This window comes from Ceratotherium simum, chromosome 8, assembly GCF_057802395.1.
Source record: "Ceratotherium simum simum isolate JZ-2026a chromosome 8, ASM5780239v1, whole genome shotgun sequence".
NCBI lineage: Eukaryota > Metazoa > Chordata > Mammalia > Perissodactyla > Rhinocerotidae > Ceratotherium > Ceratotherium simum.
Genome location: NC_141907.1, coordinates 3681218 through 3695824, shown reverse-complemented (window position 1 = coordinate 3695824; position 14607 = coordinate 3681218). Strand labels below are relative to the sequence as shown.

At 55.6% G+C, this 14607-nt stretch overlaps 1 protein-coding gene across 2 annotated transcripts in view; it reads left to right on the top strand.

The window, feature by feature from the left end:
- Positions 1–11291, top strand: part of HTRA3 (HtrA serine peptidase 3) — a 37609-nt gene extending 26318 nt beyond the window's left edge. Inside the window, exons 7-9 of one of the 2 annotated variants that reach the window (XM_014788842.2) lie at positions 6699–6747; positions 8364–8459; positions 10133–11291. In XM_014788842.2, the coding sequence (XP_014644328.2) occupies positions 6699–6747; positions 8364–8459; positions 10133–10298 (311 nt within the window). In that variant the 3' untranslated portion in view covers positions 10299–11291. Of the gene's footprint in view, positions 1–6698; positions 6748–8363; positions 8460–8589; positions 9508–10132 lie in introns of those variants that run through there. The other variant, XM_087434867.1, reaches the window with a different exon arrangement.
- The last annotated feature ends 3316 nt before the right edge of the window (positions 11292–14607 follow it).

Below are 14607 nucleotides of genomic sequence, written 5' to 3'. Positions count from 1 at the left end.
TCCCTTTTGCTTCCTTTTTTAATAAAAAATCAAATTATCCAAACCCAGTTAATCTAAATTTCTTTAAAACAAACCATTCTTTTATTAAACCAGGGAGACGTTAGTTAAGGTGCACGTCTTGTTCCCGTCTAGGAGCTGGGGTGCAGAGGCCTCTGGGGGCTTTCAGGGTAAGAGAGACTACCATGCTCGTCTGGGGGAGCCTTGGACTGGGGCCCCAGGAGGGTCTGGGGGTTCAGCCAGCCTTAGGACTAAAGTGTACCCCCACGAGGGTATTTGTTTTAAGGGGGCTGGCAGTTATGGGTGTCTGCCCCTCTGTGAACTGCGGGAGATGGCTCCTCAGCGGTCATCTCCAGCCTGGGGAGAGGAAAACCTCACTCCTCTCCTGATCTGGGGGTCTCTGTGGCCTGGGAGCCGAGGAAGGGCTGCAGGGAGGCTCTGGGGGAGGGGGGAGTGGGCACTGAGGAAAAAGGGCCCGAATGCACATTCCCTGGTCTCAGGGTCACAGGCAGACTCGGGGGACCCACGAGCTAGGCTCCTGAATCCTTCCCAAATAAAGGAGGAAGGAGGGCCGCAGGAGCAGAGGCTGGGCCAGGGGGCCCGTGTTATGGAGCGCTGGCCCAGCGCCTTGCTGATGCTCTTCGAGCCTCCCCCGTGTCCCTCCTCGAGGGGCCAGAGGCTTCAGTGCCCCTGATGTGAGTGCCATCTGGGCTGTCCCCCAGCTCTGCGATGGGCCACTTTCCGCCTCAGCCCTCTCATCTGCAGAGTGGGGCCAGGTTCAGCCCAACCGCTGCCCGTGTCTGAGAGCCTGCTGGGCACGTGGGCTCCGGTGGGTCTCTGCCCCCTGAGCTTTCGTGCTAGTGGGGAGGAGGCCACGAGAGCGCCAACATGTAACATGACGTCAGGGTAGTGCCGCGGGGGCCCGCAGGAGAGAGGGGCGTGGGTGAGAGCGTCAGACCGTGGACGCTGGGCTCTATTCTAAGTGGTGGGCTGAGGAAGTGACGATTTAAAGAACCCCACTGGCTGCCGGGCAGGAAGTCCACTGTGGGTGGCAGAGGAGATGCTGGGGTCCACGTAGGGCCCACGGCTGCCTTCCCGGAGGCCTGGCTTGGGGTAGTGGCAGCGAGGGGTCAGGAGTGGTTGGGTCCAGCAGGACTCGCTGGAAGGTGGATGTCGGATGTGAGCAAGGAAAAGAAGCTGAAGTGACAAAGGCCGAGCACTGGGTGCTAAAGGGCCGTTTCCTGGGGTGGGGTCGGGGGCAAGGCAAGGATTAGCCCCGATGCCCCAGAAGCCTCAGGCGTGCGCTTCACTCTTGTGTGGTTTTTTTTTCTTGTTGAGATGACATTCACGTGATACACGGTAACCCCTGTAACATGCACGGTTCAGCCGCGTCAGTGCACTCACGGTACAGCTGTCACCACTCCGGTTCCCAGACTGTCCCAGCTCCCCAGAGAGCACCCTGCGCCCCTTAAGCAACCACCCCCCTCCTTTGCTGCTGTTTTATTCCCGTCGTTGGTGTTCTTGCCTCATATCCGGTCCAGAGTGGTTCCATGACATGTTTAGAAAGAAACAAACAGGACTCTCGACCCCCTGCAGCCTTGTTTCCAGGGCGGCCTGGCCGACACACATCATTTAGGTGACGCTCCAATAAGGGTGGAAGACGAGGGTTGATGGTTATGATTCTGCTGACCCAGAAATTCAGCCAGGCCGCCTGCACCCCATGTTTCTAGAGAACCCGCGTGTGCCCGGGCCTGCTGGCTCTAGGGTCGGGGGAGGTGGGGGTGCTCTGCTGCCCAAGGACTCTAATGGGACGGCCGAGGTGGCCCCGGGCCGCACTTCTGCCCCGCCAGGGCACTGCTCACTCACAGGCACAGGGAGCGCAGCTTTCTTCCTCTTTTCAAGCACGGCCTTGGGGTTATGGGCAGAGCTGACCAGTGGCAGGACCCACCCCAGGGCAGGAGGAAGGGCCGAGGCCTCAGTCCTGGGCCTTTCCCTTTCCTCTGAGAACCTCATCCAGGCTCGTGGATTTAAATGCCATCTAGAGAGTGACTCCCCCAAACTTACGTCTCCAGCCCCCCACTCCCTGGGCGTGCCCGTCGCTGTGCCCCCTCTCAGTTAGGGGCAGCTCCATCCTCTGGCTTCCCCCCCTACGTCCAATCCATCAGCCAGCCCTGTTGGCTGTACTTTGGGGATCTGTCCACCTGGCAGCTGCCCTGTCTCCAGCTCCACCCCCGTGACCGCCACCAGGAGCACTCACCTGGGCTTGTTGCCTCCTCCCTGCTCCTCTGCCACTGCCCTTCCCCCACAGACCCTTCGCACTGCACTGCCGAGTTTCAGAATTTAAGGCAGACCACTCACGTCTCTGCTCGAAACCGTCCACAGCCTCCACCTCTTTTGGGGTAAACACCAGAGCTTTCTATGGCCCACCAGACCCGTGGGGCCAGGCCTCCGGCCTCCCTCTGGCCTCAGCTCCCACTTGGTACCATCCATTACCATCCATCAATCATCTTTGGTGAAATGTCTGCTTAAATATTTTGCCCATTTAAAAAATTTAGGGTGCTTGTGTTCTTATTATTAAGTTTTGAGAGTTCTTTATACATCTGGATCTGAGCCCTTTACCAGATAAGTGGATTGCAAATATTTTTGCTTGTGACTTGTCTTTTCATTCTCTTAACTGTCTTTAAAGAACAGTTTTGTAAATTTTGATGAAGTCGAATTTACCCATTTTTTTTTATGGATTGTGCATCTCGTGTTGTATCTAAGAAATCTTTGCTAACTGAAGTCAGAAAGATTTTCTCCTACATTTTCTTCTGAAAGTTTTACTTTCTGAGCTTTTAGATTTAGGACTATGAAGCATTTTGAACTAACTTTTTAAAAATAGTGCAAAGTATGAATCAAAGTTCTTTTTTCTTGTTTTGGATATTTGATTGTTCCAGAACCATCTGTTGAAAAGACTATCCTTTCTCCACTGAATTGCCTTTGCAACTTTGTGAAAAACAAAATGAGCGAGGCCGGCCCAGTGGCGCAGCAATTAAGTGCACGCGCTCCGCTGCAGCGGCCCGGGGTTCGCAGGTTCGGATCCTGGGTGCACACTGACTCACCGATTGTCAAGCCATGCTATGGCGGCGTCCCAAATAAAGTGGAGGAAGATGGGCACGGATGTTAGCCCAGGGCCAATCTTCCTCAGCAGAAAGAGGAGGATTGGCATCGGATGTTAGCCTAGGGCTAATCTTCCTCCTGAAAAAAAAAAAAATGAGCATATTCTGTCCACTTGTCTATTTGTCTGTGTTACACCATCCTGATTGCTTTGGCTTCATGCTGAGTCTGGAAGTCAGTCCTCCAACCTTGTCCCTCGCTTTCCAAGTTGTTTTGTTCTTCTAGATCCATTGCATTTCAGTCTGAGTTTTAGAATCAGCTTGTCAATTCCTACTCAAAAATCTCCCCCTGGTGTTTTGATTGGGATTGTGTTGAATCTGTAGGTCGATTTGGGGAGAATTGTTATTTTGACAAGATTGAATCTTCTGACCCAGGAACACAGACTATCTCCCCAGTATTTAGGTCTCCCCGGACTTCTGTCAGAGTGTTTTCTAGTTCTCAGGGTACACGTCTTACACGTCTTTCATCAGGTTTATTCCTAAGTATTACATAATTTTGATGCTGTTATAAATGGTATATTCTTTTAAATTTAAATTTCCGATTGTTTGTTATGAGAATATACAAATAAAATTGACTTTTGTAAGTTGATTATGAGAGATCCTGCCACCTTGATAACTTACTCACAAGTTCTAGTAGCTTTTTTGTAGATTCCATCAGATTTTCTACATAGATGATTTTGTAGTTTGTGAATAAAGACAGTTTTACTTTTTTCGATATGGATACATTTTTCTTTCTTGCCTGGCTAGACTCTCCCATAAAATATTGAATAGAAGTGGTGAGAGTGGACATCCATGCCTTGTTCCAGACCCCAGGGAGAAATCTTGAGTCTCTCACCATTAAGTATGATGTTAACTGAGGGTTTTTCATAGAAGACCTTTATCAGGTTGGAAATGTTCCCTTTTATTTCTAGTTTTAATTAGGAATAGATGTTAGATGTTTGTCAGATACTTTATCTGCACTTTTTGACATGATGGTTTTCCTGTTTAGTCTGTTAATGTGGTAAATTGCGTTGGCTGATTTTTGAGTGTTAACCATCCTTGCGTTCCTGGGGTAAACCTCACTTAGTCATGATGTATTATCCTTTTTAGGTATTGTTGGATTTGATTTGCGGGAAACGTGTAAGGATTTTTTGCATCTATCTTCATGAAGAATATTGGTCTAGTTTTCTTTTCTGGTTTTGGTATCAGGATAATGAGCTGAGAAGTTGTTTAAGAAAAACACTCCTCTACTGTGAATTCTCTGCTATAACACTGATTCACTTCTAGCACTTCTGGTCACCAAATGTGTGACCATTTCCCACACCAAGCTGGGTGTCCTACAATTTAACTCAATTCTGACACTGTCTACCTGGAGATAGCATCATACCCCACAGGTTAAGGGCTCAGTCCCAAAGACTGCCCCACCAACCCACCTTCAAATGCTAATCGAAAGTCAAGGTTGTCACCTGTGGCTATAAATCAGTTTCCCGTGAGCCCCTCCTTGGTTCAGTCATTTGCTAGAGCAGCTCACAGAACTCAGGAGGGTAGTTTACTGACTAGATTACCAGTTTATCATAAAAGGATGTGACTCAGGAACAGCCCGATGGAAGAGATGCACAGAGCACGGTATGGGGGAAGGGGTGCAGAGCTTCTATGCTCTCTCTGGGCACATCACTCTCCCAGCACCTCCACATGGTCACCAACCCAGAAGCTCTCCTATCCTATCCTTTTGGGGTTTTATGGAGGCCTCATTATGTAGGCATGATTGATTAAACCATTGGCTGTTGGTGATTCATCCCTAGCCCATCTCCCCCTGCAGAAGAGGGAGGGCTAGGGCTGAAAGTTCCAGTCCTCTAATTACATGCGGTTGGTTCCCCTGGCAACCAGCCCGCATCCTTAGGGGCTTCCCAAAAGCCACTTCATTAGCATAAACTCACAGGTGTTTGAAAGGGACTTGTGAATAACAAAAACCCATTTCACCGTGATAGTTATGCAGCTATTTCAGGAGCTGGGAGCAAAAGATGCCCCTTATAGCTCTTATCACTTAGGAAATCATGAAAGTTTTAGGAACTATGTGCTGGGAACCATAGATGAAGATCAAAATATATATTTCTTATTATAAATTATAATATCACAGAAGTATTCATTCACTTTTAGTTTTCTAGAGGAGTTTGGGTAGAATTGATACTATTTCTTCTTTAAACAGGTGATCAAATTCTCCTGTGAGACCATCTGGGCCTGAAGTTTCTTTGTGGGGAGACTTTTAGCATGATTTCCATTTCTTTATTGAATATAAGGCTGTTCAGGTTATCTATTTCTTCTTGAGTGAACTTCGGTAGTTTGGAAATTTCAGGAAATTTTCTATTTTGTCTAAGTTGTGAAATTTATTGGGATCAAGTTGTTCATGATAGTCTCTTATCCTTTTAATACCTGTAGAATTTGTGGTGATGTCCCCTCTCTCATTTCTAATATCAATAATTATATCTTTTCTCCTTTTTTCCTATTAAGTCTTGCTAAAAGTTTATCAGTTTTATTCATCTCAAAGAATCAGCTTTTGGTTTTTATTTATTTTCTCTATTGTATTTCTGTTTCTTATTTAATTTATTTCTACTCTTTATTATTTCCTTTCTTCCCTTTACATTGGGTTTCATTTGATGTTCTTTTTCTAGTTTTTAAGGAGAAAGCTGAAGTCATTGACTTGAGAACTTTCTTCTTTTCTAACATTTAGTACTATTAATTTCCCTCTAAGTACTGCTTTACCTACATCTCACAAATTTTGGTATATTGTATTTTCATTTTTATTCAGTTTAAAATATCTTCTAATTTCCCTTTTGATTTCTTCTTTGAAGATGGGTTGTTTAGAAGTGTGTTATTTAGTTTTTATGTTATTGGGAATCTTGTTAATACCTTTCTATTATTGATTTCTAGTTTAATTCCAGTGTGGTCAGAGAGCATACTTTCGTGACATGAAGTTTTAGAGGTGTACCGAGACTTGTTCTATGGTTGAGAATATGTGAATGTTATTTCTGGGTCTAGGATGCCAGCTGAGTCATGGGCAGCTGGGGGACAGAGGTGCCACACTAGTGAGCTGTGTACCATGCTCCAACTGGAGGGCCTGGCACACGGGTGGTGCTCACTGGGCATTTAGGGTCAATGTTATCACTTATGGGAAGGCGGGGAAGTGACGAGTCCAGATCTGAGTGAGGCAAGTTTGGGGAGCCTTCAGGTGGAGGCTGGAGAGGGACCCCCCACTGGCCACTGGGGGCCGGGTGTGGGACTCATCGGGAGAGCAGGTGTGAGAGCTGATGGGGTTGGCGGGTGCCTGAGGGTGAAGGTGGCGTGAAGCCACCAGACCAGAGCCAGGACATTTCCCAGCCCCTCAAGAGCAGCCAAGGGGACAGAGGCGGCTCTAGGCTCTAGGTGCCTGACCACACAGGGCTGGGTTGGCCCAAGCAGGATGGCTCCTGCTGCTTTCTGCTCCCGGGGGATCCTTGGCCCTGCCTGGCCCCTCAGGGGGCAGAGGCTTTCACGGCAGCTCTCACCGAGTCCCGTGGTCTTTGTTTCCAGACTGGAAGAAGCGCTTCATCGGCATACGCATGCGGACCATCACACCCAGGTGAGTGTCTGAGGGACGCTGCCCCCTGCTGCCCCTCCATTCTCGCCCCTCCCTTCGGCCCTCCTCCCAGACCATGGCCCAGCTTCGCCCAGCCACCTGCACGGGCTCCAGTGGGCCCGACACACTCAGGCTTCTGAGCCTTTGCTCAGGCCTCTCGCTCTGCCTGACATGCCTTTCCTTCCTTTGCCTGACAAATTCCTTCGGCTCCTTCAGGACTCCATTCAGGTGCCCCCTCCTCCAGGAAGCCTCCTGGATTAGTTTTCTGTGGCTGCCATAATAAACTACAACAAACTTGGTGGCTTAAAACAATAGAAATTCATTCTCTCACAGTTCTGGAGGCCAGAGTCCAAAGTGAAGGTGTCAGCAGGGCTGTGCTCCCTCTGAAGGCTCTAGGGGAGGGTCCTTCCTGCCTCTCCAGCTCCTGGGGGCTGTAGGTGTTTCTTGGGTTGTGGTTGTGTCACTCCAAGCTCTGCCTCTCTCTTCACACGGCCTCCTACCTGAGCGTCTGTGTCCAGATCTCCCTCTCCTTTCTCTTATAAAAGTACCAGTCGTTGGAGGTAGGGCCGCCCTAAGTCAAGATGATCTCCTCTAGAGATCCTTAACCACTTATGTCTGCAAAGACCCTGTCTCCAAACAAGGTCACAATCTGAGGTCCCAGGTGGACGTGAATTTTGGGGGACACTATTCTACCTCCCAGGCCACTCAAGTGGGAGGAAGTGCCTCTGTCCCCAGCATCTCACTGGCCCCATGGTGTTGGAATTGCCTGTTGTTGCCGCCCCACCTTGACTGTGAGCTCCTTGGGAGCGAGGACTGTGTCCTGCTCATCCCTCTGCCCCAGCACCAGCTCTGCAGCAGAGCGGGTGCCTGGAAATACTGAACGAGTGAACTAAAGAAGGGTGGGGAAGAGGAGGGACAGGGAGGAAGGAAAGGAGGCAGGGAGGAAGGAAAATGCAAAGTCGAGTGCAAGGATTGGAAGGAGAAAGAGCTCGCTGCGCTGGGGAGCTCGGGGAAGAACTGTTCAACTGACCGCACGCTGAACCCCACACAGTCCCTAAAATGATCGTTCCTCCTGTTTCAGCAGCTCTCAATCTAGGGATTAAATCAGAAAGTGATTTGTAATCAAGACCAGTATACCAATTTACCTTTTAAATGTGTTCTTTCTTTCTGTCTTTCATCCGTCCAGCCAGCCGTCACACCATCCGTCCCGTCTTCCCTCTATCCGTTCTGTCATTCACCCCTTGTCTGTTCGTCCTCCTCCCATCCGTCCATTTATCCCTCATTCCTTCCTCCTTCCATCCGTCCATCCATCCTTCTTCCTTTCCTTCCTTGCTCGCATCCCTCCCCCCGCCCATCCTCCCATCTGTCCATCGTCCTCCCCTACCCACTCTTCTACCCACCCACCTGCACTAGGGTTTCCCTGGAGGAGCTGTGTCGAGTGGGGGACCCAGACAAGAGCAGTGACACCCCAGAGTGGTCAGTGGCAGGCCAGGGCAGTGTGGGTGGCAGCCCGGAGGAGGCTCCTCGTCTGGCCTGGGTGGTGGAGGGAGGGGCAGCGTTGCACCAGGAGCCAGTTTAGAGACTCCGAGGATGTGCTGACAGTGGAACCGTGCTTTCAGTGTGGTGGAGGAACTAAAGGCCGGCAACCCAGACTTCCCGACCGTCAGCAGTGGGATTTATGTGCAAGAGGTTGTTCCGAATTCACCTTCTCAGAGGTAGGCTCCCAGGAGGAAGTGGGCGGGCCTGACGGGAGGCGCTCAGACATCCCGGCGGTGGGGTAGGTGGGCGTGGGGCCTGGGCTGGGCCTGCTTCACTGACCTCGAGTGATCTTGATCTTCTTGGCAGCATGACGTGACGTGGGTGGGATTGTGGCCTGTCTTCTAAGCCAGGGGCGGCTGGAGAGATGAAGTACACCGTAGAGCTCAGGCCACGCCCTGTCCTGGCCCAGACTGTCCTTTCCTTCAGGTCTGGGGAGACCATGGGGGAGGCCCCGTCTAAGCTGAGAAGCCCGCTCCAGCCTGACTCCCCCAGCCAAGGGGGCCAGCCTGGGTCTCTCTGGGCCTGTTCCCTCGCCTGCAAAATGGACATGATTCAGCCCTCTCTTTCTACCCCAGGGGACTTGGGACTTTGTCAAGATCAAATGAAATAAAGCGTTGCTTTCTTTGAACCGTCAAGAACTAGAGAAAGGTTGAGGTTGCCACCCCGTGAGCCGAGGCAGGCAGAGCAGCGAGGTTTCTACACCTGTGCGTGTTGATCCAGTCCCCGAGATGGGCTCCGAGGAGGTCCCCTCCCCTCCTGTGCCTGGTCTCCAGCAGCACAGTGGGTGGGCTGCACCAGCTCGGTGGTTCTAACCTGTAATTCCGGGAGCTGGAGGTGGTCTGCGCTGGGGTCTGGCTGCTTGGGGAGCCAGGACGGGGTGGGTGGAGACGAGCCAGGCAGGCCGGCCCCAGCCCCCACGGCCCCTTCAACCCAACAGGACACCTTCTTTCTGTTTTCTGAACTTTGCTGCTTCAGGAGGCCGTGCTGGAAGATGTGGGCCCCGCGTGTTCCTCTGTGACGGACACAGATAGCACACGTGCTCAGCCCACTGCCGGCCCGCAGGAAACACTGTTGAAGTGCAGATCCCTGAAGAACCACCACGCTCAGGCCCTTGATTCGGGGCCGCTGCGCACCGCTGCTGTCAGCGGCAGCGGTTACGGGGAGCGGCCGCGTGCAAGACCAGAGAGTGAGGCTGGTGGGGCGGTGGCTGCCGCGGACCACGGCTGCGTCGTGAGCCAGGCGTGCCCCACGCGTCATGGCCTTAATCATCACTGCAGCCAGGGGGGTGGGCCACTGCGCCCAGTCCCTTTCACAGATGGAGACAGGCTTAGAGAAGTCACTCCCCCCGGCTCACACGGCCGGCACGTGTGGATCTTGGCGCCGTCACCCACACGTCTAACCACCATGCCACCCTGCCTTGTTCTGGGTGGAGGAGAGGGTCACGGCGAGTCAGATGCAGGAGGGAGGCCAGCCCAGTGAGCTCTGCCTCTTCTGCGCAAGTCTTAGCAACAGCAGTAACGTTAGAATCAACACCCTGGACCTCGTTGTAATTTGCAAAGCATGCCCCCACGTGGGACTGCGTGTGTGGAAACTGTGGCTCAAGGGGGCCGAGTGCCTGGCCTGAGGCAGCCCAGCTAGGAAGGCTGCAGCCAGAACTTGAACCAGCCCTTCTGAGGTGTAGACAAAGTAGACTGAGAAAGCACTTGCCCGTCCTAGGACGCTGGTGTCCGTCCGGTGTGAGAGCCTTGCAATCAGGACGCTGGTCTCACCTGGTAAACCGGATGGTGCCCCGACCCGGGCCCGGGCCTCGAGGCACTGTGCAGTGACCATATGTCTCTCCTGTTGGCAGAGGGGGCATCCAAGACGGCGACATCATTGTCAAGGTCAACGGGCGCCCTCTGGCCGACTCGAGCGAGCTGCAGGAGGCCGTCCTGAACGAGTCCCCGCTGCTGCTGGAGGTGCGGCGGGGGAACGACGACCTCCTCTTCAGCATTGCGCCCGAGGTGGTCGTGTGAAGGTGGGGCCGACCTTCTTCTGTGGCCGAGCTCCAAAGCCTGCAGCCGAGGACAGGTGCCAGCTGAGTGGTTCCGTCCAGAACCACTGGCTCCCGTGGGATCAGGACGAAGGACCGGGATCGGTCCTCAGCAGAGCCAGCAGCCTCCTCCTGGCCATCCAGGGGCAGAGCCTCAGGCTGGGCCTCGCCAGGGGTCCACATCTCAGCCTTTGGGGAGCGTTGGCTCCCACATCATGGTGCCCATGGGGGCAGCCCAATGTCCCCCTCATACAAATGCTCCTGAGGGCCACCTTCCAAGTTCTCGGGATGTCTAGAAAACTCCTCTGTAGTTCCCCGGAGGTCCCATCCTCTCTGCCACCTTCCTGCCTTTGCACCTGTCGATACCTCTGTCTGAAATGCCCACCCTGCTCCTACCCCACCTTCCCCTCACCGACTCTCACCTGCTCAGGTCTCAGCTTTCCTCCTCCCCCAGGAATGCCTCCCTGGCCCCCCGGAGCCCGAAACCACAGCACCCACCACGTTGAATGCCCAGGGCTGTCTGCCCCGCCAGCCTGGAGTCCCTGGTGGGCAGGCCCCCTCTGACACCCTCGAGGAGGCACCGAGGGGATGTTCCCTGGCTGCCCAGTCCAGCTCTGCGGCTGGCGATGAGGTTCCCCCTTCCCAGACGGGAGCGCAGCTGGAAGCGGGCAGAGTGTGTCTGACACGCTCTGGAAGGCCTGCTTGTCCTCCCGGAGGTGACCATGGGGCAGAGGGCAGAGGAAGCTGGGACCTGTCAGGGGGAAGGGGTTGCAAGGACTGAGCCAGCTTCGCCTCCCCTCGCTGTTCTGGACGGAGTGGCCGACGCACGGACTCGTCCCAGGAGCAGGGCGGGAGGCACCCCCTCAGCTGGGGAGCGTGTTTTGGGGTGTAGTTGTGAGCTTCGCTGTTCGTTGATTCCCGTGTTGCCTGTACTGTAAGTTTCTCTACTGTACGGAAATTAAAGTTTACAAGCGCATGGTGCCTAGCCAGCAGGGTCTTTGGGGTGCCCACCCCCTGCCGGACGCAGCTTTTCCTGGGACCCACAGCCCACACACCAGGAGGCACAAAAACCTGGAAATCGTCTCGAGCCCACAGACAGCACCGCACACCAACCCCCCGGCCACTCTGGTCCCGGCTCCCCCCCTTATTCCAGCCCCGTAGTCTCGGGCAAGACGCTCCCCTGGCCCTGCCTTGGCCTCTCCCCCATCCAGGAGGGACACTGCGACGGCCCACGTCCTGGTAATTCGGGCAGACCAGCTGGAAAGGTGCCTGGCTTACAGCGAGCCCCCGTGGAGCCGGGCTTGTGTGCCAGGGGGGTGACAGAGCTCTCCCTGCATCTGCTCTGTGTCACCCTCACAAAGCCACCCAGCAGTGGGGAGTGCGGCGGAGAGAGACAAGGCAGGTTGCCCAGGGACAACGCCGGGGGGGTGGGGACAGGGCAGCAAGTGGGCACTGCAAGCTTGAACTTGCCCAGGGCGAGCTCCTCGGGCAGACGTGGGGACATCAGGGCGGAGGGGGAGGGCCTGGCCTGTGTTCTGGACCGCCGAGTCCAGAAGGATCGAGGCCCCCGGGCCAGCCCTCGCTGAGGGGCAGGGTCTGGGCAGCTGTGTGACCACGGGCCACCTTCTCTCCCTGGGGGTCGGGGGGTGAACTGCAGACCTTCAAGCCCCTCCAAGCTCTGAGAGCCTGCGATTCGAGGGTCCGGATATAAATGACCCCACCACGGGGCTAATTTTAGGAGATGGCTTCAGATGGCTGTGGCAGCAGCTGGATCCTGTTTGTCACCCAGGAGGGACCCGCAGGACATCCCTGGAGACAGGCACACGGGGCATTGGTGACACCAGGTGTGGCCGGCTGTGTGCACTACAGCCCGCCAGACGGGGGGACATCAGACCAAAGAGCAGCGGCACCCACGCCCAGAAAAGGACCGGACACGGTTGCCAGCAGCTTTTAATGCGGGCGCTGTGATCTGGTTCACCATCCCGTTGTCGCAGTCCGCAGGTTCAGGTTATCTCGTGAGCTGAGCACCCCCTGCACCCCGGTCACACCAGGCCCTGCTGGGGACGCAGGGGCCGGGCACAGAGGTGGCCCCGCCAGACGCGTCCCACCCCCACCCCGCCTCGGTCTCCACCTCTACCCCGTCTGTCCTGATCTAAGATGCTGGCAGTGGGACACTGTACCCCATCCTGCTGCAGGGGTCTTCTGGAAAGTCAGAGCCTGGCCAGGAGCCTGGTTCAGCCCGCACCATGGGGCTGCCCACCTCCCAGCTCGCCCCCACCCCCTACCTCCCACCCAGAGTGGGCCAAACCCAACAGGCTGGGTGCCATCCCAACCTCCCTTTGCCCCTGCCCACCTCCCTATCTAGAAGAGTCCTAATGCCCAAAGTCCGTCCACCTTCCCAGGCCTCTGCTCTAGCTCCCACCGGGCAGGCGGGCCGTCTGCCTTCTGCACACGCTCTGCAGGACGCTGTGAGAGTAAGGAGGCTACAGAGTAAGGTTCCTGAGAGTCAGGAGCCCGGCGCTGGTGTCACGGCAGAAGTCTGGAATGAGACCGCCAGTGTGTGGGCCTGGACTTGGGAAGAGGGCAAGCTGGAAGCAGGGCATTGAGAGCCCGGCCGTGAACTTGCCCAGGGCCAGGCGGCTGAGAGGGATCTGGAAGTCCAAGATCAAGGTGGGGTCCTAGCTGGCTGTAGCTGTGTGCTCACATGGGGCGGGAGGGAGCGGGGGCTCCCATGTCACTTCACGTATGGGCGGCAACCTCGTCAAGAAGACGACACCCTCATCTGCCCTGCTCACCTCCCAAAGACCCCACCTCCACAGCACGTCGCACTGGGGTCAGGGCTTCAGCATACTGGGGGGACACAGTCCAGTCCGTAGCACAGGGACTGAGGCAGGAAGGGAGAGAAGCCAACTGAGGCTTGTGGCACTGAGCTGGTGGCCTCTGGGGCACCTGGGGGTGAACCCCGCTGGAGACCCTCAGAGGAACTGTGCAAGATGAGCTGAGAGGCGTCCCCTGAGGCATGGGGAGACGGCGGTGTTCATCCACAGACCCCTCCCTCCCGCACTCGCGGGGGCTGCCCTGGGGTGTTAGGTCCTGGGCGCCTGGGCTGCCCTGCTGGGGGCTGAGCAGTGTCCACAGTGCTGGAGAGAACCCTCAGGCCAAGGGGCAGAGGGACACAGGCACCGGAGGTGGTGCTGACAGCCAGCCCAGAACTGTCCCTCACGGCTGCAGGTGAGCTCAGAGGTGCGGGGGCGTGGGCACATGCAGCCCTGCCCGGCACCTGCCCGATAGATGTCAGTCGGTTATTCCAGAGCCCAGACAGGCCGCCCGGCTCCTGCCTGTGGGCATCTCACAGAGCTTTCTTTGCCCCGAGGTCTGGAGCAGTGGGGGAGGGGCGGATGCGGTGTGCACGAGGTGAGGGAGTGGCCACTGCCCAGACAGGGAGCAGGGCTGAGACCATCTCCTCGTCTCTAAAGCCGTGACAGTGCCTGTTTGCTGCAGTAAACACTGGACTAAATGTCACATAGGAGCCTCCTGACTTGGGAGCTGCCCCAGATGGTCACTACACATCCTCTCGCTCCCTGTCACCAGCCCCGAGGTGACCACGGCCACCCCCCTCTGGCCTCAGGCTGTCCATATGTGACAGGGGCAGGTGGGATATAGGGATCTCAGAGCTGGGAGTCAGCGGGCCTGGGCTGTGCTCTCTGCCCTTCGCTGGCTGACCTCTGCCAGGGCCTCAGCTCCGAGCTTCTGCATCCAGGGAGGCCTGTGGTTGCCCCCCCGGGAGGAGGGACCCCTCACTCGAGGCTGGGGGCTGCCCGCTCGCCCCCCCTGGCTGGCCCTGCAGCCATGAAAGTGGGCTCTGAGCCTTCAAAGCCTCTGTCCTCCGCCAGCCACCCAGCCCTGACCACCCCCAGCCAGGCAGAGCTGGCCTCCCAGCTGCCCCTCCAGCTGTGCTCAGTGAAAAACAACTTTTTTGGAGCCTGCCAGCTGCCGCCAGAGCCATTCATTGTGCAACCCTCCGGGCTCCTGACGTAACCCCCAGGGCTGGGCTCGCAGCCCACCCTCTCCTCTGTCTGCCTTGGAAGCTGGAAATGGGGTGCTGACCAGGCCAGAACCCACGGGGAGGAGCACCCTGTTCCAGCCTCGGGTCCCTCCGCAAACACTGGAATCCTAGAAGGACGGCCAGAAGGAGCGTCCCTGTGACCAAACGCCCCATTGGACAGAGGGAGAAACCAAGGCCCAGAGAGGAGAAGGAGTTGGGGTCACACATGGGCAGTGGCTGGCCTCCT